The sequence below is a fragment of the Thamnophis elegans genome, chromosome 5 (genome assembly GCF_009769535.1).
Source record: "Thamnophis elegans isolate rThaEle1 chromosome 5, rThaEle1.pri, whole genome shotgun sequence".
NCBI classification, from domain to species: Eukaryota; Metazoa; Chordata; class Lepidosauria; order Squamata; family Colubridae; genus Thamnophis; species Thamnophis elegans.
In genome coordinates, this window is record NC_045545.1 from 46,820,861 (window position 1) to 46,839,182 (window position 18,322).

Sequence of the window (18,322 nt, forward strand, 5' to 3'; positions counted from 1 at the left end):
TCCTTTCCAGCATTATCTTTATATAGGAGTAGCTTGGTCCTAACTTGGTGAAAATTACAGTATAACATTGATAATATAGATATCAGACTGGTTTTTTTAAAATGTGGATGTTAACACCCTGACAATGATACTATGGGGAAATGATACTAATGTATAGAGTTGAAATTACCATTCAAATAAATTCAGGAATATCCAGTTAAAGAAATAATAGTCATAGAATATTGACGATGTTTGAGAAATAATTACCAATTTTGTCTAAATTCCCTTAGCCAAATCATACATTCTCATGAGTCCAGTAATGACTACTAGAGTAGTTTCTAATCAAAATACTTTCTGAGCTTCTAGGAGGTGTCTATGTTTCCTGTAGGATCAAGAGATGGATGATTTCTCAAGGAATACTAAATAAAAATATTTCTAATATATTCAGTTACAGTATTTCCACACTGCAGGCTTAAGCTCCTGTGTATAAATAGGCTAGAAATGAAGCTGGATAAGAAATCCCTTTCTGAACTTCAATTTTCTTCTCTGCTTTGGCCATGGTGGTGGCCTGAGTTTCTGATTAGGTTTTGTTTACCACAGCTCCTGCTTGGTGGACAAACCTCCCCCCTTCTTTTTCATACTTCTCTTCTGTGGATGAGTCTTTGAGAATAGTGTTTTCCTTTGTTAGAATGTTTGTACAAAGTCCCCTCTGTTGATTCTCTTCGTACTTGATATTTTTCTGACTGGTACATCCATCAGTGGGGAAGGAAAGAAGGAAGGAAGGAAGGAAGGAAGGAAGGAAGGAAGGAAGGAAGGAAGGAAGGAAGGAAGGAAGGACCATTCCTCATGGCTCAATCAGTGAACATTTACAAAGTTGAACCTTTCACTTTTGATCAATGAAACAATCAACTAACAGGTTTTTTTTATTATGAAGCAACAAGGCTCACTTCCTCTTGGACTTGGTTCCCCTCCCCCCGCCCCACCAAATTGTTGAGGTGCAGTTACAACACAAGCAGGCAGGTGAGCAGAGTGGAAACTAGGGAAGAGATAGGCACAAAAAACCTAAAGCAAATCTGAAAAAGTTTGCCACTCCGCTGGTCCACTGGTGAAACCAAGACGCAAACAGGTTCATAAACTTAGATCCATTCAGAAGAGGTCAGGCATTCTGGCTTTTCCTTTTCTTTCTAGTATTTTCCCATGAGTTCAGGGTTTTCAGATCAACCAAGAGTTGATTCCAGAACAAAGTGCCAACTGGAAGGGAAGGGGGCGACTGGAAGGGAGAGGCTCATGATAGCTAAATTGGAGGGGAGATCTTTCTATAATCAGAAATGAAGCACGGCATTAGGAAAAACATCATTTTTGGTTCATGACAGGAAAGGTGGGTACAGTCGGTCTTCCTGGTGGGCTGGGGGTGGATAGAAGTTGTCATCATAGAAATGGTTAGTAGGACAACCTGGTCATACAGATTAACCTTAATTGCTGGGCATGCTGAGAAAGAGGGTGGAACTGGATCCTGCCAAGCAAGTTTGGGCCAGACATATTTGTTGCTAATAAGTTAAGGTGATAATTTGCAACCTTTTCAAATCAACTTCTTCAGAATGATAAGGTAATGCTCAGGAATGTTCTGGAAGAGCAGTAGTACTAATTTGAAGACATGAGCATGTCTATTCCCTTGCTGAGGAAATGCCATTCAAGCTGGGGACAAAGAATAAAAAAACAACAGGGAGAAAAAAAGACAAAGACAGAATGCATTATTTGTAGAAATATATTATATTGCAGCTCTCTACTATGCTTAAATTTTTTAAATAGCCCCATTCCAAAAGAATTTCTGTTTATCTAAGTACCAAAATCTCCCTTCTCATTGAGGCACGCATAATTTACATATATTATTTCTACTACATTAAATTAGTTTACTTAATATAGCATTTAAAGAAAGGGGTTCAGACCCCAATTTGCAAACTTAACTCTCATCTATTAGTTACTCTTCCCTCATAAGTAATTTATATTTTTATAACCAACAAATTTACACATTCATCTAGATTCCTGTGACTAGCAGGCAGGCCATGATTTTGGAAAAGATAAAGTAGACCTTATCCCATCCATTGTTTTTCAATTTATCATTATCATTTCAGGAAAACAGCTTCCTTTCCCGATGTCAATTTTAAATAACCAAACAAAACCACCCACCCACCATGGAGCCCAGAAAATTGCCTAAACTACGCAACTTTAAAGATACGTGGACTTCAACTTCCAGAATTCCCCAGCCAGCATCAAAGCCCACACATCTTAAAACTGCTGAGATTGAGAAACACTTTTCTAAACACTCAAATCTTCTGAGATTCAAACTAGCATCCAAAAAGAATCACTGACAGCATGAGATGAGCAGCTGGTTCCAAATCCCTTAGGAGGGGATAACTTAACAATATCCACAACCAAGATGTTTCCAGTCTTTGTGTTCACAAGCAGATGTTAAAGACAAATGTGTGCATATGGTATTACTAGCTAACACAACACTACACTAATATGCACTCAGAATTCTGCCAGATTTTCCCCAATGGTATTTGGTGATGTTTAACAATACCAAGTGAGCTCTCATTCCCCTTCATATCATCCCTGCCTGGCTTTCATTGTCAGGCATATTTGTGCTTACACTGTTAGACTGAATGGAGGGAATTTGACCTGGCAGGTCCAGACCTGGTACAAACCTTGGCATGATGGCATTGTAGGTATGCTATTCACAGGCCAGCTTGCCATCGAAGCTTGAGAGGGCAATGGCAAAAGCCTGCACAGCACAAAGTGGGTAATTGTAGTCCATGGTAAAAACATCATCCGCTACTCGGCCAAACTGCAAGACGATGTATTCAGCTGCAGGAAAGAAAGATGACACCATTGGGTGAGAAGATAAAAAGTTTACCATGGAAACTTTTGGTCCTGTATAGAATGCATCACAGGGCAAAATTGAACAGAGGTGAATGGAGGTGTACTAATATTAATTACTTGACTGAGGCGATCCATTCAACAGTAAAGGTTTATTCAACATCAACTAAGCACAAATCATGACAGAACAGAGGAACTCCGGTTTGACAGATGTTTTATATTGGAGCTGTCAAACCGGCATCCAATCAGAATGACGTTAGCTTCCTTAGGCGCCGCCTACATTGACCGACCAATCCTGTCATCGGGTGGAGATGATTGACACACCACGTTTGCCCAGTCTCAGACATAACAGATTACTACCCCGTTTCTCCCAAAATAAGACCTCCTCGGATAATGAACCCAATCAGGCTTTTGAATGCATGCGCTAAAATAAGCCCTCCCCTGAAAATAAGCCCTTCCCAAAAATATTGCGACACAGCAGCAGTCATGAAGTGACCACACTCACCTCAAAAATAATAAGATCTCCCCGAAAATAAGGCCAAGTGCTTATTTTTTTTGGGAGGGGGTCAAAAGAAAATAAGACCCTGTCTTATTTTCAGGGAAACACATTATTAATAAAGGTGACCAAGGAGATGTTTTCCCCTCCTCTTTTTTTTGTCTGTTTTAGCTTTGTTCAGTTAAAAGGAAAGGCATAAGAGAGCTTGGGAGCATGGATGTCCACGGAGCACAGGATGGCGGCTGCAACAGTGCAACTAAATCTCTACCTGGGTTTTTTATGTGTGTCATAGAGCTGTGATCACACGTCATGATTGGCATCTAAACTTTTCTTCACCACACCCTACAGATACCTTTGGCATGGGAGAATCCTGGATACAGATTCTTATGCCACTATGTACTACGTTCTGCAATATCCAGCCCAAAGAGATTGGCAGAAAACCCACATGAGGCAAATATTGTCATTAGATAATTTGCACAGCAATCAGTTGCACTGAAAAAAAGTCTTCTAATCTGGGACGGGGAAAAGAATTTGGGGAAATAATGCTAAGTCTGTGACCTATTGCCCAAGAGAGGAGGAAGATACAATAGAAAGAGCAATTCCCAGAGCAATAAAAAGAGTTGAATGAAACTCCCATTCTCCCACAACACACATACCTCATCAACAGCCTTGCTGAGTTTCTGGACTATGACACTCAATTTGAAAGTAAGATAATTATTATAACATAACTGCTACAATTGTCAAGACACTGTAATCTGAATCTGATTGCTGTATATTGTCCCTCAAAACAGTATTTGGCTTGTAGTCCGGAATGTAATGCTTCTGAGTGAAAATCTTCTAGCATTACAAATACACAAGCATTGCACAGCTATTTCATCTTCTCCACATTTATGAATAATAGAGTAAGGAAGATTACCTTAAGAGAGATACACAGGGCTTGCTGTCTATGCAAAAGAAACTTAAGTAATTCTTTTTAAAGTCCAGAATGTCCAGATAATGTTTGGAAGCAACTCAAACAGACCCTTCCCTGATTCACTGAATTTTAAGGAGGAGGAGGAGGAGATGCAGCATGATCAGAACTGCAAGATTGATATCAGCTTCACTATAGGGACCTGATCATGAGATCAATTCCACATGATGGTTAAAACTACTTTTATTATAACTGGTTATAATAAGAGAAACTTGCAAGAGGGATATGGAAAATGTGCCTTCTCTGATGCAGTGCTTACCATATGGCAAACCCATTCTCATGAATTCTGAATGTCCCTTATCCTGTCAACCTTCTGTAAAGCTTTTAAGACTTGACTTTCCCAGCAGGCATTAAGCGCAGATGAGCTCAGGTGCACTTAATTTAACTGCTATTGTAACCGTTTTTAATTATTTTGGATTGTTGCTGTTTTGGTTCTTAACTTGCGTTAGCCTCCCATATCCCACTTGTGAAATGAACAGCCACATAAATTGTTTTTAGAAAGAAAGAAAGAAAGAAAGAAAGAAAGAAAGAAAGAAAGAAAGAAAGAAAGAAAGGAATGTCCATGGCTTAGGCAGGGCAACTGTGCAATCAAAGACTCACTCCTGGATCTCTTTCTCCAGTAACAATAAAGGTAAAGATTTTCCTGTCCAGTCGTGTCTGATTTTGGGGCACGTTCAGTGGTGGAATTCAGCCAGTTCACACCACTTCAGGAGAACCAGTTGTTAACTTTCTGAGGAGTTTGGTGAACTGGTTGTTGGAAGAAATCATTAGGGCAGAGAACCGGTTGTTAATTTATTTGAATCCCACCACTGGGCAGGTTGTTCATATGTCCCCAATGTATGCTCATCTAGGGCACGGTGCTCATCTTGGCCAAGGGAGCCTGCATTGTTCGAACACATTTTCTGTGGTCATGTAGCCAATATGGCTATTCACCAAAGATTCATGGAACTCCTACCAAAGTGGTACCTATTTATCTACTCACATTTGCATGCCTTCGAACTGCTAGGTGGGCAGGAGCTGCGGCAAGGAACAAGACAGTGGTCTCAAAATTTTTTACTACGATTCCATGGGCATGGCTTGGTGGGTGTGGCAGGAAAAGGATACTGCAAAATCTTTATTCCCACCCCACTCTGGGGCCAGCCAGAGGTGGCATTTGCCGATTCTCCGAAATACTCAAAATTTACGCTACCGGTTCTCCAGAACCTTTCATCCCTGGAACAAGAGCTCACCCTGTTGCACAGTGCTAGCATCTCAAACCTGGGCTGTCAACTTTCCAGTTGACAAGCTCAGTGTCTTTAACCCCTGAGGCTGAAGATCATATGCAGCAAAACAAAAATATTGAGTGCATGATGGGACAGAGGACAACCCAGAAGGGTTAGCAATTGACTGGTCATCTGCTGGGCAATGAATGGCTGATGTCTTTTCAACAGAGTTACTAAGCAAGCCCTTTTCTTTTTTCCAGATAAATGGACAAAGAATAAAAACAGGTTTGGGCCCCTTCCAAAAGATGTGCTCTTTTGCCAGACCTGTGTGTGGCCTTCTAAAGGCCTCTCTGATTCCCTGTTTTGATCGTGACTCCCTTTGTATGCAGCGAGAGCAGCAAGAAATCTGTAAAAATAACTGGGGCCCTGAGCAGGTTCTTTCTATCCTGTAATCCTACACCCCCGGATAGTAACATCTCCTGATTGGGCTGGACAGGTGACAAGCAGAGAAGTCACACAGGCTGAAAATTGCTCAGCGGCTGCTGTTTACTGTTCTGATGTAGATTGCAGAGTGTGGCTATGTCCCCAATATATACGCAAAGTGGAAGGAAATGCTATTGGGATAATATTTGATGGTCTTTATGTATCAACATCAAAACAAACACTTTGATTGAGCACCAAAAGAATAAGATAACATAATAAAAACATACAAACTAGGATCTCATTGATCACACAGAACACACCTTTAAATCCCTAGATCCCATTTATGTGAACTCAACCTATTGAGTTCATATCAAGATTAATCCATAGAAAAGACCTGTGTCAATATCATCCATGGGCTTTCACCAGGACAGCACAATGAAGATCAAGTACCTTCGTATAATTAGAATCTGAATGAATGGCTTTTACAAGCAAATAGGTATAGGATTCTTTATTTGGATCAAATCCTTGGCAGATAAAATATAGGGATTATGAGCTTTTCTATACATCCCATCCAATCTTGATTGGCCTTTGGTGTCTTCACTGAAAGAAAAATTTCCACTGGGCACTATTTTTGCCAATGAATATCAATCATGGCTGCCTGACTGAAACTGGACAGTAATGGTGATTGTACGGTAGATACTGGTATATAATCCACCCAGAATTACCCAGTGGTAAAATGGGTGGTCAATACATTTTATAAATAAATATACTTTGTGAGGGATATAATGCAGGGGTGTCAAACTTGATTTCATTTCAGGGTTGTGTTTGACCGTGTGTGTGTGTGTGTGTGTGTGTGTGTGTGTGTGTGTGTGTGTGTGTGTGGCCAGCTCCACATCACTCCTGTGGCAGCCCAAGGACTCTGCCAGCGAAAAGTGTGCGGCCCTCCCAAGCTCCATTTTCACTGGCAGAGTGTTACAGGAGGCTGTGACAGCCACAAATGGAGCTCAACAGCCCATTTTCACTGGCAGAAGCACCGCAGGCCGGTCCTTCACTGTTTCCAGGGTGGTCCCGTGGGCCAGATCTAAGTACCCTGTGGGCCAAATTCAGCCCCTGGGCCTTGAGCTTGCCACCCCTGGTATATAGGATCATCCTTATACCTCGCCAGACACTCTACTCATATTTGCTTTTTTTTAAAAAAGCACACATAGTTGTTAATTTTGTGAGGTGAATCTGGAGGTTTATGTCTATACTTTTTACATAATTTCTTTTACAGGAATGTATTCTATTTACTAAGTAATACCTATTAACTTTCAATACAGTTTCACTTTTCCTGACAGCCGTGGATCTAAACGAACTTCTCTTCTCTGTTTTATACCTTCATAGAATGGAATGGAGGTTAAAAGTCAGAAGCTTCTGCAGAACCACGGGCTCTGCAATTCCCATCTTTTCATCCTGAGATTAGAGATAACATACTTGTTATCTCTGAGGGCTGTCCATAGTTCAACAGAAAAATCTGTGAATGGCCCCGTGTGGTCAGCAACAGAACGTGTACGACTTGGTTTGAAACTCTGTATACATATTCCTCTTGAGGATATTTTCTTGGGAAAAAATAAAACTAAAGGACAAACCTGAAAAAGGGAGAAATCGAAAGAACTTTATAAAGTTTTTTAAAAATTGATTGTTCATGTTAATGACTTTGATTTACAAAGAAAAATTCAAGACCAAAACAAAAAAGTTAAGGAAATATAAAGGGCAGCTTTCTGCCATAAAGGACTGTCCTTTATAATAATGGATACGGGGTCACTGAATTCTTGACTGGCAAAGAATGTACCAGTAACATTCTTTGGCATTTTGCCATCCTCAACATATTTCTGACCACCAGGAAATTTAGAGAAGTTTTCTTGAATCAGAGATTACAAATCAAGTGCAGTAAATTCTCAAATTATGCCCTTTCAACTGTTCTGGGTGTATCTTATCCAATTCTGGAAGTTTGTGACTTTTTGAGAAACACCTGGCATATTCTTTAACGTTTACCAGGGTTATATGAGTTTATGCTCAAATGTGTGGAGGATACTGCAAGTGAGCAAAAGAAAATAAAGCTTCCTTTTTGGATGGCTCAAACCATTCAAAACATTACTCCAGCCAGCCTCTTATAATGCTCCCTCTAGTGGACTGTTACTATATTCCATACCCTACTATCCAGGACAATTGATATTTTTTTTGTTCAGACCTGATTAAAAAATTCACCTCATGTCCTGGAATCACGATAAATTATAGATTTCACAGAAGCCATTCTGAATCACCATTTGGAAATTGAGCGTTCTGATGCAATATGAAAAAAAATTATTCCGAAATAAATATGTCTAAGAGATTTCTTTGATGGTGCTCTAAGCCAGTGATGGCGAACCTTTTCAACACCGAGTGCTGAAAAGGTTGCGTGGAAACATCGCATGAGTGCATTCTCGTCAGGGCCACACTCAGGAAAAGACAAACTTCCTGGTTCTAGTGGCACATGCGCCCAATGATCAGCTGGCTGCCGCGCAAGCGCAGGCCTGTTTTCGGCACTGCCGCAAAGGCGAAGGGATCACGCTCTGGAAAAGCCAAACTTCTGGGTTCTGCTATGCATGCGCACCCTACAATCAGCTGGCCAGCATGCATGCGCACAAAGGTTTTTGGCATTGCCGTGTGCACGCACAGCTGATTGTAGTGTGCACGTGTGTGCCAGAAACCCAGAAGACAAACAGGGAAGGCTGTGCATGCCAGGCGTCATGGTTTCGTGTGTCACTTTGGGCATGCATGGCATAGGTTTGCCATCACAGCTGCAAGCACTCTAAATACCATAACCAGGTTCAAGAGAACAAACAGCCTTATATCTCTTGAGACATACTCAGACTGAAATTACCCTAAGAGAGTGGTTCTCAACCTGTGGCCCCTGGGCCCCTGGAAGGGGGGGCAATGTATCACAGGGGGTGCTCAAAGACGTAAAAGAATGTTATGATTTAAATCTTGAGTTCAATTGTGGGCGTTGGTCATCATGATTCCAAAAAATATTTAAAGGGGGTCTGTGGGGAAGAAAAGGTTGAGAACCATTATCCCAAGCAGTTAGAGGACTAATCTCCAAGATCTGCTTTGATTTTGATTTGAGATATTCATTTATTTACTCTTCAACAGTTACCAAAAGCATTTCATGTAGCCACCTGCATATAGAAAACTGAAAAAAAAATGTGATTGTGGAGATCTTCATCATCTCTGATTCAGGCATCTTGCTAAAGTTAAACAGATTAGGGACTGGCCAGCACTTGGATGGGAGACCCCTCTGAATTCCTTTAAATGTTGACTAGACTTTTGTGATGAAAATAAAAAAGGTGGACAAAATGGAAAAGAAATGCACGAATTGTTTTTCAATTAGATCTTAGAAACAACTGCTTTTTTTATAGGTGCAGTTTCAAAGGATCCCATGCAGTGGTGGGATTTAAAAAAAATACTACCGGTTTTGTGGGTGTGGCTTGGTGGGTGTGGCAGGGGAAGGATACTGTAAAATCTTCGTTTCCTCCCCACTCCAGGAGAAGGTTACTGCAAAATCCTCATTCTCTCCTGATCAGCTGGGACTTGAGAGGCAGAGAATAGAATAAACGGGGCCAGTCAGAGGTGGTATTTACCGGTTCTCTGAACTACTCAAAATTTCCGCTACTGGTTCTCCAGAACTGGTTGGAACCTGCTGAATACCACCTCTGCTCCCATGTCTCAGATTGTATGCATATCAGTTTGGTACAGTGGTGGGTATCAAATTTTTTTTGGAACCTCTTCTGTAGGTGTGGCCTGCTTTGTGGGAGCGGCTTGCCGGTCATGTGACCTTGTGGGAGTGACTTGCCAGCCATATGACCGGGTCGGCATGGTACAACTTGTAAAACGTGGTGAAACTCATTTAACAACCCTCTTGCTTAGCAACCAAAATGTTGGTTCAGGAACTCTGGCATTGAAGTGTGCAGGTCTTAAAGCTGTCAAGTTACAAGACTCTTGCACCCCTAACCATTTAGAAAAAAACCCAGGGGTGTTCAAACTTGACAGCTTTAAGACTTGTGGATTTCAACTCCCATAATTCCTTCTCCAGTCATGTTGGCTCAGGAACTCTGGCATTGAAGTGTGCAAGTCTTAAAGCTGTCAAGTTATAAGACCCTTGCACCCTTAACCCTTTAGAAAAAAAACCCAGGGGTGTTCAAACTTGACAGCTTTAAGACTTGTGGACTTCAACTCCCAGAATTTCTCCTCTCACTCTTCATCTTGATGATGTGCGGACGGATGGATGCAGGGGTGGGGGTGGGGAAGCTGGAACCATTTCTAAACGGCACTGTAGATTTGTGGAACCTCTTCTATAGAAGAGGTTAGAACTGGCAGGAACCCACCCCTGGTTTGGTATGATTATGAGCATGCCATCATAAGTCAAGGTTCCACTTTAAAAGTCAAGGCAAACATTTAAAGCTAACTTTGTAGATTCAGCAAAGAATTGCAGATTAGTTCACATATCCCATTGAGCCAAATGTTATGTTTTGAGTGCATTTTGTGAACCCAGCCAATTATGGTTTTCTCAACAAATCAGGGTTAAACAATCATGGCTTTGAGTCCAATCTTGTCTGGCAGAATAAAAGAAAACACTGGTCTGGTTACTCTGCTCCAAATTTTGATTGGATTCTTGTTCTCAGTAATGGACCAAATCCCAACCCAAGGGTATGTGCAAACAGCACATCTTCTGACAAACCTGGTTTCACTTACATAGGATTTCTGAGATTAACTGGAGTGGAATTTTCATTGGAACCATGCTGGGGGAAATAGAGATAAATGTATCCTCCTGCTAGGTAAATCTTAATTTCAATACTGTTTGCATGGTATCTGTTTCAGTATTTGAAATTGTATATGTTAATTAATTATGAGAACCAGTTTAGAAATTGGGAGACTGTGAGTTGTAGTCCTGCCTTAGTGACAAAGCTAACTGAGTGAACTTGGTCCAGTCATTTCTCTCAACCCTAAGCATTGTGGCCTGCCAGCAGACAGTGAGAGGTTGGGGAGGAACATGGGCCAGTCCTGGAGTCTGGGGAAGGCTTTGATAAGGGCTCTATATCCGAGGCAGAGAGGGGGCCAGAGATGTATGTCAGTTATCAGCTGCCTTCAGAGGCAGACATCAGTGAGGCAGACTGTTAGATACTAGCTTCAGCTATAGTGGTTTCCACCGGCGGAAACAGAGGCTTAATCTCATTGGTCGAAGGGTCTGACAGCTCCCTATAAAAGGGCTGCTGTCAGACTCAACCTTCGCTGGATTGTACATAGTTGCTACTGAGTTAATAAAGAGCTGTTGTTACCGTTAGCCTGTGTGTGCCTTTCCATTACCCGATTCAAACATTAGTGAAGAAGGTGGGATTGGAAGGTAACTAGGCGAACCAAAAAGAGAGAAGCAATCCAGCTAGTAGATCCAGCCCGGAGCTCAGCGCGGCTTCGAGCAGCCATTTTTAAGTGGCAAACTCAAAATGCCCTCAGAACACAAAATGGCTATACACACCCCACCGACTCCATATGACCCAAACACTGAGCACTGGGACTCGTATATGCTGAGGTTCGACTGCTTTCTTGAAGCCAATGACCTCATGGGCCTTTCTGAAGGCCGCAAGAAGAACATGTTCCTTGGTTATTGTGGACGGGAAGTGTTCGAAACTGCCAAAGACCTGTCAGAACCAATGCCACTACAATCAGTCACTTGGTCCATTCTCCAGCAGATACTGAGGACTCACTACGCTCCCAAGCTGTCGAAGCACATCCGCCGGCACGAATTTAATATTCGCAACCAGAAGGAAGGCAAATCAATCAAGGAGTACGTTGCGGCACTATGAAAGGCTGCAGCATACTGCAACTTCTGAGACCTTGATGAGCTTATTCTTGGCCACATCATATGCGGTGGAAATTTGATCTGGAAATTGACACGCTCGTAGGCCAGGGAATCCTAGAGCCAGTTGATCATGCACACTGGGAGGCCCCTATAGTGACACCTGTCAAATCTGACGGGTCTATCCACATCTGTGTGGACTACAATGCACAATCAATAAAGCGTTGCAACAAAGCGCTTACCCTGTACCCATTTGTACAGCATTTACTACATTCTTTAGGCCCCCGAAAAATATTCGCTAAATTAGACATGACGCAGGCATACCAACAATTGCCTGTAGATGGCACTACAGCGGAGGCCCAAACCATTGTGACGCACAGGGGTGCATTCAAATGTAACCGCCTGCAATTTGGTGTTAGTATCGCCCCAGGACTGTTCCAAAGCGTCATGGAATGGCTTTTGCAGGGTATTCCAGGAGTCATCTCCTATTTTGATGACATCTTGGTATCGGCTGCAAATAAGGTGCAACTTTTCAAAAGTTTGCGAACTGTTTTGACCAGAATTCGACACAAAGGCCTCAGTCTCAAAAAAGAAAAATGCCAAATCAACATGCCAAGGGTTGAATTCTTAAGGTACCTAATCGACGGCTCTGGGATTCACCCAACCACTAAAAAAAATCAAGCAATCCAGGACGCTCCTACACCTCGCAATCAAAATGAGCTGCAGGCGTTCCTCAGGCTCCTTAATTTCTACAGCATCTTTCTTGAACAGAAAGCCACTGTTGCTGAGCCTTTACATCATCTCCTGCCAAAGAATGTGAAGTGGTCCTGGGGCAGAGCCGAGGCTGCCGCATTTGCCACGGTAAAAAGATTTCTCTCAGCAGACACATTCCTGGTGCAGTACAGCCAGACCCTGCCACTGGTGCTGACCTGTGACGGTTCTCCGTTTGACGTCGGGGCCGTCCTCAGCCACCGCATGCCCAATGGAACCGAGGCTCCCATAGCCTTTTACTCTAGGACCTTGTCCACTGCCGAGCGGAACTACAGCCTGCTGGACCATGAGGCTTTGGCTGCAGTGGCCAGAGTAAAAAGGTTCCATGAGTACCTATACAGCCATGATTTCGAACTAATTACGGATCACAAACTGCTACTGGGCTTGCTTGCTGAGGACCGACTCACTCCTGTGTCATTATCACCGCAGATGACCAGATGGACCATGTTCTTAGCTGCCTACTCCTACCATCTCATCCATCGACCTGGCTCCACTTTGAGGCATGCCAACACTTTGAGCCACTGCCTGCTGCCAGAAATTCTTGCTGACCCTACCCCCGAGATGCCAGTTCTTCTCATTGACTGCTTAGATGCTGGTCCTGTCTCGTCTAGTGACGTTGCCCGTCACTCTGCAAAAGACTCCACCATCAAACAGATTTTGAACTGGGTGTGGAGGGGATGGGCCTAGGGGCCTGATTTGAAAATGTACCATTGTAAGCATGACGAATTGTCTGTTGTTAATGGCTGTTTGCTGTGGGGGGGACCAGGTCGTTGTTCCACCCAAACTGTGCATTGCAGTATTAGAGGCTTTACACATAGGGCATCCTGGAATTGTCAGGATGAAGTCTCTGGTCAGGAGTTACGTGTGGTGGCCTAACATGGACAGGGAGATAGAAGAATGGGTGCTTACCTGCACACCGTGCCAGCTCCCCCAGAGGTGCCCGCTAAGGAGTGGGAGCGACCTCAAGCAGAGTGGTCTAGGGTGCACATTGATTTTGCTGGCCCAGTTCATGGCCAGACTTTCCTTGTAGTTGTGGTCACCTACTCGAAATGGCTAGAGGTAGCCTGATGACCTCCACTACAGCAGAAGCAGTCATCAAGGTACTGCGGAGACTTCTCTCCACGCACGGCCTGCCCGACGTCCTGGTCTCTGACAACAGGCCCCAATTCACAGCCATGCAATTTAAGACCTTCTTAGCAACACAGGAAATCAGGCATACCCTGGTCACACCATTCCATCTGGCCTCCAATGGTCAGGCGGAGAGAATGGTGAGATCTGCAAAAGAGGCCCTATCTAGGATGGGCCTGGGTGATTGGCAAACATGGGTTGACCACTATTTGCTAATTCAGCACATCACACCCAGTGCCACTACAGGGAGAAGCCCCTCCGAACTTCTCATGGGTCGCCAGCTAAAGTCCTACTTAGACCGGCTACACCGAAACTATTCTGCCGCATCACCCCCTGACTCCACAAGCAAAATTCGGAACTTTAGCATAGGGGATTCAGTTTACGCCCATAACTATGCCAGAGGAACTCTGTGGATTCCTGCCACAGTGATAGGCATCATCGGGTCTCGCTCTTATCGGGTAGAGCTCAAGGATGGTTGGAATTGGAGAAGCCACATTGACGAACTCCATGGCTGCCTCTCCAACTCCACTCTTAGGCAGCCAGAGGTAACTCCTGCTTGAGTTAACCAAAGCCCTACTCAAAAGGAGCACAAAGTTACTCCTTCCATAGCCAACTCAAACCCGAAGTCACTGGGATACTTAGCTTCTTGTGTTGCAGGCCTGCAGCGAGCTCCGAGCAAACCGGCTCTAGAAGCTCTAGCCACAGCCTGTGAAGGGTCCAGGAGCTTCCACCAAGTGGAGCTGCAGAGCAAACAGGTCCGTCCGACCTGTCCGAAGAACACCCTCCAACTGAACTGCACAGGTCAGGCAAAGCTACCAAAAAGCCCACCTACCTGCATGACTATGAGACCTGTAGGATTACTCCATCTAAGAGGGGAGGGGTGTTAGATACCAGTGATGTGCAGTGAGGTTTATGGCTGGTGAGGCACTGACACAGGGGTTTCAAATTTTTTTAGACTTGTGGACTTCAACTCCCAGAATTCCACAGCCAGGCATGCTCAGTTCTGATTTAAAGCGACAGCATTTGTTTTTCTCCTTTGTGAAAAAGTTTTCCTTCATTCTTTTTCTTCTCCCTCCCCCTCCTTCCTCCCTCTCTCCCTTTCCCCCCCCCCTCAAACAGACACACACACACACAGAGAAGTTGGATCCCTCTCTCACTCACTCAATCTCAAACAAACACAAACACAGAAGTTGGGTTGGATATATTTTCCAATGGCTTGAAAGCAGCTCCTCTGCCATACCCCCCCTCCCCATTCCCCTGCTACCTTCCGATCCGAGCCTTTGATTGCAGGTAAAGTCACATTGCCTTTTCAAACTTGTAATCAGTGAAGCTGGGCTTATATACTTTTATCCAAGTGTGTGTGTGTGTGTGTGTGTGTGTGTGTAAAGGCAACGTAGCTCTGCATGCAATCACATACCTTTTCCAACTGTTTCAGAGAGGATTTCAACTCTGCTCTTGCCTGCCATCATGAAAAGAAAAAAAAATGTAAAAGGAAAAAGACAAGAGCTGAAGGCTGAGCTAGTTGCTGACAGAGTCACCGTGTAGATGACTCTGCTTAACTGTTTTAAAAAGCCTCTAAAAAACGCCCTCTACAGGAGGCAGGAGAACGATGTGCCTCTTACATCAGGAATTTTTTGGCTTTTAACCCTTGCTTAGCTCTACTCGAGTGATCATAAAGTCAGACTAGATGAGGCACCTCATTCTCCCGTCTCCTCCTGTAGTTTTTTAGAGGCTTTTTTAAACAGTTAAGCACTAAGAAGAGTCATCCACTGTGACTTTAGCAGCAACTAGCTCAGCCTGTTTCCTTTTACATTTTTTTTTCTTTTCATGATGACAGTGGTGAGGCTCTGCCTCCCCTGACTGCACGTCCCTGTTAGATACTAGCTTCAGCTATAGTGGTTTCCACCAAGGTCCTCTGTTCTGGCGGGAACAGAGGTTTAATCTCATTGGTCGAAGGGTCTGACAGCTCCCTATGCTGTCAGACTCAACCTTCGCTGAATTGTACATAGTTGCTACTGAGTTAATAAAGAGCTGTTGTTACTGTTAGCCTTTGTGTGCCTTTACATTACCCGATTCAACACAGATGAACAGCTGGAACCTGTTCCCAGGGAGAACAGTTACTTGGGAGTAAGGCCACAGGTGGACATTGAATGGCCCCTCCCAGACGAAATAAAAGAGGAGCGAAAGAGGAGTGGAGTTTGCAGGAGACAATTAGTTCGCTTAATTGGTTGGTGACTCTCCGAGACTCCTTGCCAAGTTTTGCAGATATCGGCCTGGCAGCTCTCCAAGCCAGTTAAGGTCTGTGACTGTAAATCCTTCCTTGAAAGACTTTGTTGGATGAGAATGAGCAGAGTTCACAGTAAATTAATAAAAGGGTTTTTTGTTGGGACAAGGAGTTTGCTTCATGCTCTTGGTCAGAACACTAAAAAGGAGGCAATGGCAAACCACTCCTGAAAAACCTACAGAAGCTGAAGCAGTTTTTCTAGCCACTAACAATCAGTGTTGACTTGAAGACAAAAACATACAAAATTAACCATACCTATCTTACACCATATCTAATTTGTTCCCATCTATGACAGGAAAGGGTGATCCATTCACGTGGAGGAAACACAGACACATATAAACTCTTTTCCCTATTCCACTGTTAGATTTAGATTCGGAGGCCCTAAGATTGGAGGCCTTTTGATATAAAGTTACACCAGAAGGTCTCAGTAAGGTTGTGTACTGAAACAGGACATTGCGTTGCCACAAAAGCATTGGAAACATCTAATTATTTCATAGCAAGGCATTCAAAGAGACAAATACAAATTAGCTTCAAATGAAGGTACAGTATATACTGATTAGACGCTTATTGTTTTTCTTGATCTTTCTCACAGATTATAACAGTATATCCTGGAAATAATACCTGAATTTTTGAAACAACAATAACAACCCCCCACTCCTGAAAAACCAAAACCTACCCTGAAATTTTGTGAGGCCCTGCAAATTGTGAAGCCCTAAGCTATTCCTTGTTTTGCTTAGGCTTAAATCTGGCACCGCCCTACTCCGTAGTTGTATCCCAACTTCTGGGATAAACTTTGATCTAATATGTCTCCCTTGAACAAGTAGGAAGCTAACCACCTCCACCAAATTAATTATGCGGGTCCTGCCAATGTCCCTATTAGGAGGAAAGACTGTCATGGGTAATTCATTAGCATCAGACTAATCTTTCACATCCATACTGTTTGGATACCTGATAAACACGTATTGATTAGATAATTTCCATCAAGGGAAGAAGATGTCTAATTTAATAAAAAGATGGACTAGGGGAGACATGATAGCAGTGTTCCAATATCTCAGGGGTTGCCACAAAGAAGAAGGAGTCAAACTATTCTCCAAGGCACCTGAGGGTACAACAAGAAGCAATGGGTGGAAACTAATCAAGGAGAGAAGCAACTTAGATCTGAGGGGAAATTTCCTGACAGTTAGAACAATTAATCAGTGGAACAGCTTGCCTCAAGAAGTTGTGAATGCCCCAACACTGGAAGTCTTTAAGAAGATGTTGGCTAGCCATTTGTCTGAAACGGTATAGGGTTTCCTGCCTAGGCAGGGGGTTGGACTAGAAGACCTCCAAGGTCCCTTCCAACTCTGCTATTGTATTGTAAGAGAGAGAAATGCAAATGAAACTTCAAAATGGAACTTTTAAAAAAAAAAGGTAGATCCAGCCCAGGAATTTAATTTGCTGGGAAATACTTCCAAACTTTGGGTACTTTACCGATCACAAAGCATCCATTGGGCAACACAATTCGGTGGCCCATTCCAGCATGCAAATCCAGGATTTCATTTTGATTTCCTTGCTTATTTCCTTTTTAAATGGACAATGCAGCACAATGCCCACTCTGACTCTGAATTTGCAAAAGTTCCCCTACCTTAGCCATAGGTCTAACTAGCAGCAGCAACAGCTTTTCAGTCAGCACAAATGTAGAATTTAAAAAAAAAAAAAAAAACTCCACAGCCCCACAATACTTACGGTCCTCATTGTGCACAATCTGGAAGTTCTTAACCGAAGCATGTGTAACTCTTCCATGGAAGTTCAGCACGTAAGACTGAGTTTCATCGTTCCATACAGGGGCTTTGTTATGCAGCTCAATTAAGCTGTCCATTATCTTATTTTGCCATCTCATGAGTAACCCATCATTATCCTAGGAAATTGTGAGAAAAAGCATTACCACAAGTAATTCAAAAATATATCTTCTTAAATATTTATTTGGTTATATTTGCATGAAGAAATAATGCATGTACATACAATTGATACTCACGGTGTACATCACAAGAAGTCCTCTAATATTTTTGAGCATAATTACAGTGACATCTTAGCCTTGCTCCTCTTAAAAGTTGTGCCGCGAAACCTGATATTAATATACTAAGTATGCACATACTTGTTCCTCCAGGTTTCACGAGTGGAGTTCAAGGGAGCTTGAGAAGGATAATATCCACATATAAATTATATATCAAAGCTTGCAATCCTTTGCTTAGCTTTTGACAACCTGGTCCATATTGACTAGGAATGTTGCAGTGCCAACTCAGTTGGAGGTCACAGATCAAGAAAGATGACCTTTCCTCAG

The 18,322-nt window shown here is 43.0% G+C and overlaps 1 protein-coding gene across 1 annotated transcript in view; it reads right to left on the bottom strand.

Moving 5' to 3' along the window:
• Nucleotides 1–908: 908 nt before the first annotated feature.
• Nucleotides 909–18,322, bottom strand: part of TULP1 (TUB like protein 1) — a 41,086-nt gene continuing 23,672 nt past the window's right edge. Inside the window, exons 9-11 of the mRNA XM_032218705.1 lie at nt 17,728–17,899; nt 2,685–2,844; nt 909–1,674 (exon numbers count right to left, since the gene is read on the bottom strand). Of these exons, the coding sequence (XP_032074596.1) occupies nt 2,711–2,844; nt 17,728–17,899 (306 nt within the window). The 3' untranslated portion in view covers nt 909–1,674; nt 2,685–2,710. The remainder of the gene's footprint in view (nt 1,675–2,684; nt 2,845–17,727; nt 17,900–18,322) is intronic.